Below are 6,000 nucleotides of genomic sequence, written 5' to 3' on the forward strand. Positions count from 1 at the left end.
CCTTCTTTAGTATTTCTTTGGGATATAAGCCCAATAGAAACACTGCTGGATCAAAGGGTATGCACAATTTGATAATTTTTTGGGCATAATTCCAGATTGCTCTCCAGAATGGTTGGATTTGTTCACAACTCCACCAACAATGCATTAGTGTCCCAGTTTTCCCCCATCCCCTCCAACATTCATCATTATTTTTTCCTGTCATCTTAGCCGATCTGACAGGTGTGTAGTGGTATCTCAGAGTTGTCTTAATTTGCATTTCTCTGATCAATAATGATTTGGAACACTCTTTCATATGAGTGGTAATAGTTTCAATTTCATCCTCTGAAAATTGTCTGTTCATATCCTTTGACCATTTATCAATTGGAGAATGGCTTGATTTCTTATAAATTTGGGTCAGTTCTCTATATATTTTGGAAATGAGGCCTTTATCAGAACCTTTAACTATGAAAATGTTTTCCCAGTTTGTTGCTTCCCTTCTAATCTTGTTTGCATTAGTTTTATTTGTACAAAGGCTTTTTAATTTGATGTAATCAAAATTTTCTATTTTGTGATCAGTAATGGTCTCTAGTTCATCTTTGGTCACAAATTTCTTTCTCCTCCACAAGTCTGAGAGATAAACTATTCTATGTTCCTCTAATTTATTTATAATCTCGTTCTTTATGCCTAGGTCATAGACCCATTTTGATCTTATCTTGGTATATGGTGTTAAGTGTGGGTCCATGCCTAATTTCTGCCATACTAATTTCCAATTATCCCAGCAGTTTTTATCAAATAATGAATTCTTTTCCCAGAAGTTAGGGGCTTTGGGTTTGTCAAACACTAGATTGCTATAGTTGACTATTCTGTCTTGTGAACCTAGCCTTTTCCACTGATCCACTAATCTATTTCTTAGCCAATACCAAATGGTTTTGGTGACTGCTACTTTATAATATAATTTTAGATCAGGTACAGCTAGGCCATCTTCATTTGATTTTTTTTTTCATTAATTCACTTGAGATTCTCGACTTTTTATTGTTCCATATGAATTTTGTTGTTATCTTTTCTAGATCAATAAAATATTTTCTTGGAAGTCTGATTGGTATAGCACTAAATAAATAGATTAGTTTAGGGAGTATTGTCATCTTTATTATGTTCGCTCGGCCGATCCAAGAGCACTTAATATTTTTCCAATTATTTAAGTCTGACTTTATTTGTGTGAAGACTTTTTTATAATTTTGCTCATATAATTCCTGACTTTCCTTTGGTAGATAGATTCCCAAATATTTTATGGTATCAACAGTTATTCTGAATGGAATTTCTCTTTGTATCTCTTGCTGTTGGGTTTTGTTGGTGATGTATAAAAATGCTGAGGATTTATGAGGATTTATTTTGTAGCCAGCTACTTTGCTAAAATTATGAATTATTTCCAATAGCTTTTTAGTAGAATCTCTGGGGTTCTCTAGGTATACCATCATATCATCTGCAAAGAGTGATAGTTTGGTTTCCTCATTGCCTACTCTAATTCTTTAATATCTTTCTCGACTCTTATTGCCGAGGCTAGTGTTTCTAATACGATATTAAATAATAATGGTGATAGTGGGCAACCTTGCTTCACTCCAGATCTTACTGGGAAAGGTTCCAGTTTTTCCCCATTGCATATGATGCTTACTGATGGTTTTAAATATATGCTCCTGACTATTTTAAGGAAAAGTCCATTTATTCCTATGCTCTCAAGTGTTTTTATTAGGAATGGATGTTGGATTTTATCAAATGCTTTTTCTGCATCTATTGAGATGATCATATGGTTTTTGTTTGTTTGGTTATTGATATAGTCAATTATGCTAGTAGTTTTCCTAATATTGAACCAGCCCTGCATTCCTGGTATAAATCCTACTTGGTCATAGTGTATTATCCTGGTGACGATTTTCTGTAATCTTTTTGCTAATATTTTATTTAAGATTTTAGCATCAATATTCATTAGGGAGATTGGTCTATAATTTTCTTTCTCTGTTTTCAGCCTACCTGGTTTAGGTATCAGTACCATGTCTGTATCATAAAAGGAGTTTGGTAGGACTTCTTCAATCCCTATTTTTTCAAATAGTTTATTTAGCATTGGAGTTAATTGTTCTTTAAATGTTTGGTAGAATTCACATGTAAATCCATCTGGTCCTGGGGATTTTTTCTTAGGGAGTTGATTGATAGTTTGTTCTATTTCTTTTTCTGAGATGGGACTGTTTAGGATATTTACTTCTTCCTCTGTTAGTTTGGGCAAGCTATATTTTTGGAGGTATTTTTCTATTTCATTTAAGTTGTCGAATTTATTGGCATAAAGTTGGGCAAAGCAACTCCTAATTATTGCTCTAATTTCCTCTTCGTTAGTGGTGAGTTCTCCCTTTTCATTTTTAAGACTAACAATTTGATTTTCCTCTTTCCTTTTTTTAATCAGATTTACTAAGGGTTTGTCTATTTTGTTGGTTTTTTCATAGAACCAACTCTTAGTTTTATTAATTAATTCAATAGTTTTTTTACGTTCAATTTTATTGATCTCTCCTTTTATTTTTAGAATTTCAAGTTTAGTGCTTGACTGGGGGTTTTTAATTTGTTCCTTTTCTAGCATTTCTAGTTGCAAACCCAATTCATTGACCTTCTCTTTCTATATTTTATACAAATAGGCCTCTAGAGATATGAGATTTCCCCTTATCACCGCTTTGGCTGCATCCCATACATTTTGGTATGATGTCTCATTATTATCGTTTTCTTGGGTGAAGTTATTAATTATGTCTATGATTTGCTGTTTCACCCAATCATTCTTTAGTATGAGATTATTTAGTTTCCAATTATTTTTTTGGTCTACTTCCCCCTGGTTTTTGTTGAATGTAATTTTCATTGCATCGTGGTCTGAAAAAGATGCATTTACTATTTCTGCCTTACTGCATTTGAGTTTGAGGTTTTTATGTCCTAATATATGGTCAATTTTTGTATAGGTTCCATGAACTGCTGAAAAGAAAGTGTATTCCTTTCTGTCTCCATTACATTTTCTCCAGAGATCTATCATATCTAACTTTTCTAGTATTCTATTTACCTCTTTGACTTCTTTCTTATTTATTTTGTGGTTTGATTTATCTAATTCTGAGAGTGCAAGGTTAAGATCTCCCACTATTATAGTTTTACTGTCTATTTCTTCTTGCAGCTCTCTTAGTTTCTCTTTTAAGAATTTAGATGCTACCCCACTTGGTGCATATATGTTTAATATAGATAGTGCTTCATTATCCATGCTACCCTTTAGCAAGATATAGTGCCCTTCCTTATCTCTTTTAATTAGCTCAATTTTTGCTTTAGCTTGATCTGAGATCAGGATGGCTACCCCTGCTTTTTTGACTTCACTTGAAGCATAGTAGATTTTGCTCCAACCTTTTACCTTTAACCTGCATGTATCTCCCCGCTTCAGGTGTGTTTCCTGTAAACAACATATTGTAGGATTCTGGCTTTTAATCCATTCTGCTAACCGCTTCCTCTTTATGGGGGAGTTTACCCTGTTCACGTTTATGGTTAGAATAATAAGGAGATTTCTTATTCAGGCAGCCAGGATGGGGGGCCAGAGGCCCAGAGGCAGGAAGGTCACCTAAAGGAACTGAGCTTGGGGGAGGAGCAACATGGGGCATGGAATAACTGCAAGCCTTCTGAGGGGCTGTGACAAGGATGGGGGTGGGACTTGTTCTGGCTGGTACCAAAGCCCAGAAATGAGAGCAAAGGGGGAAAGGGGCAGAGAGGCCGAGTTTAGGCTCAATCTAAGAACAGCCTCCCTGGCAGAGAGAACTGCACAGAAAGATAATTGATGATCCGGCCCTGGAGGCGCCTTCATAAGAATAATAGCTCACATTCCTCAGAGTTTAGGAAGTGCCAGGCGCAGTGAGAGGCACTTTACGGTCTGATCTCACTTGATTCAACAAAGGATCTCAGGCTGCAATGGAATTCAGGGCTTCCTGACAATGAGGCTCAATCCACCGCATCAATGAGCTCCCTTGGGAGTCCGGCCGCCCATACTAGGCTTCTTCCAGGAAAGGCTACAAGAACACTGAAGATTTGGAAAGAGGACGGACGATCACATATGGGTTAGACAAGCCCTACTTGGGATGGGAATTATTTGGACAGTGTCACCTCATGATTCTTGGCTGGGAAAGGAATCAAGCTGGGAACTCATTACAGCCTCAGCATCTTCCTCTGAGACCCAGAAACCTCTCCCTGAGGCAGCGCAGAGAAGCTGCCCCCATCCCAGCCGAGGGGAAGGAGAGGCCCCTGAGCACTGATGCCTCCTTGAGCAGCTGCTGGGCAGGTTTTTGTTCGAGGCTATATCACTGTGGGAGCATAGTAATTGCCATACTGACAGTAATAGACAGCAGCGTCCTCAGCCTCCATGTTGCTGATTGTGAGGGAGTAATCTGTCCCAGAGCCACTACCGCTGAACCGGGCAGGGACCCCAGTATGCAGTTTGTTTATATAATGAATTAGGAGCTTGGGAGCCTCCCCTGTCTTCTGTTGGTACCAATTTAATTGATTACTAACATCCGAGCTGGTCTTGCAGCTAATGGTGACTTTCTCTCCTGGAGACACTGACAAAAATTCTGGAGACTGAGTCACCACCATGGCCCCCGTGGAACCTGGAATGAAAAAAAAGACAGAACATGATCCATATAATTTCATGGTCCTAGACTTTCTATTTAGAACGAACAAGGAAAAGGGAATAGGCCGAATCTCCTTCCTCTCTCCCAACCTCCCCCAGACACATCCCAGAGAAGGCCAGAAAGCAATAGAGCATGTGCAGGCTCCCTCACCTGAGATCCAGAGCAGCAGAGAGCAGAGGAGCTGAGCCTGGGCCCCCATCTCCTCTCCTGGCCTTGGATGCTACCGAGCAGAGACCTCACCCATGATCTGGCATTTATCTGGGTCTGAGCCTCTGGGGCTGTCCCTGGGGAAACATGCAAATCAACAGATGGGGCAGGGGGAAGTAGAAAGGCAGAATGATCTTAAGAGGGTTCCTTTAAATTAACTGGATTATTGACAATTTCATCTCATAAAAGACATTCTAATCCTGTCTTTTCCCTCAAAACAGTGGTGTCAGGCTAATGTTCCCTATCAGTTGTATAGTGACTTAGTTCGTTATCAATATTTTATTGTAATTTTTGTTAATTATGTTTACTTTTTTTAAAGCTTTTATTCATTTTAAACTTTAATACCTACAAAAACAAAAAAGGAACATTTTTTAATGTATGGGACACACCAGGAAAACGAGATTCAATACAACATGGATTTCTCTTCAACAGTTTCCCTTTTTTTGAAACTTTAATAAGCATTACACATTGTTTTCAAAGCTACCCGGTTTTTCTGCATTTTCTTTGAGTTTTCCTCTGTTCTCTGCTTAGCACTATGCATTTTTTCTTCTCTTTCCCTCCCCAACTCACCCTCCAGAAAGCTTCCATTAAACTTAAGTATATGTATGTAAGTGTATATATGTGTCAAACCACAAAATATGTATTTCTGTTTATCAGTTTTTTATCAGGATATGGATAACAGTGTCCTTTATAGATTCTTTGTTGTTGATATGGGTAAATGTCTTAGTTCAAAGTTTTCCCTAGAACACTATTGCTCTTACAGTGAACAATCTCCTCTTGCTTCTGGTCATGTCACTCCATCATTGAAAACAAGTCTTTCAATATTTTTCTAGAAACAGTATGATTGAGAAAAATATAGACTCATTTCTTATATCCCAGTAACTTTTCATCAAAATCTCTATCACAACTCAATGAGCCATAACCCAATTGTTGCGCATCCCAACTTCCAGTTCTTTCCCACCACAAAACAGCTATTACTATATTTTTGTATTTAATTTTAAAGTTCTTTTTTTCCTTTTCCCCTTTGTACCTTGCTCTACAGATCTAAGAGAAACATTGCTGCCTCAAAGTGTCTACACAGTTTTATAATTTCTTGGGAACACTTCCAGATTGCTGTCCAAAATTGTTGGAT

The 6,000-nt window shown here is 37.7% G+C and overlaps 1 gene segment (V, D, J or C); it reads right to left on the reverse strand.

The window, feature by feature from the left end:
• Positions 1-4,326: 4,326 nt before the first annotated feature.
• LOC127546380 (probable non-functional immunoglobulin kappa variable 6D-41) lies at positions 4,327-4,897 on the reverse strand. The segment is given in 2 exon segments: positions 4,327-4,637; positions 4,812-4,897. Coding segments are annotated over 2 exon segments (360 nt in total).
• Between the last annotated feature and the right edge of the window lie 1,103 nt (positions 4,898-6,000).

The sequence above is a fragment of the Antechinus flavipes genome, chromosome 2, assembly GCF_016432865.1.
Source record: "Antechinus flavipes isolate AdamAnt ecotype Samford, QLD, Australia chromosome 2, AdamAnt_v2, whole genome shotgun sequence".
Taxonomy (NCBI): domain Eukaryota; kingdom Metazoa; phylum Chordata; class Mammalia; order Dasyuromorphia; family Dasyuridae; genus Antechinus; species Antechinus flavipes.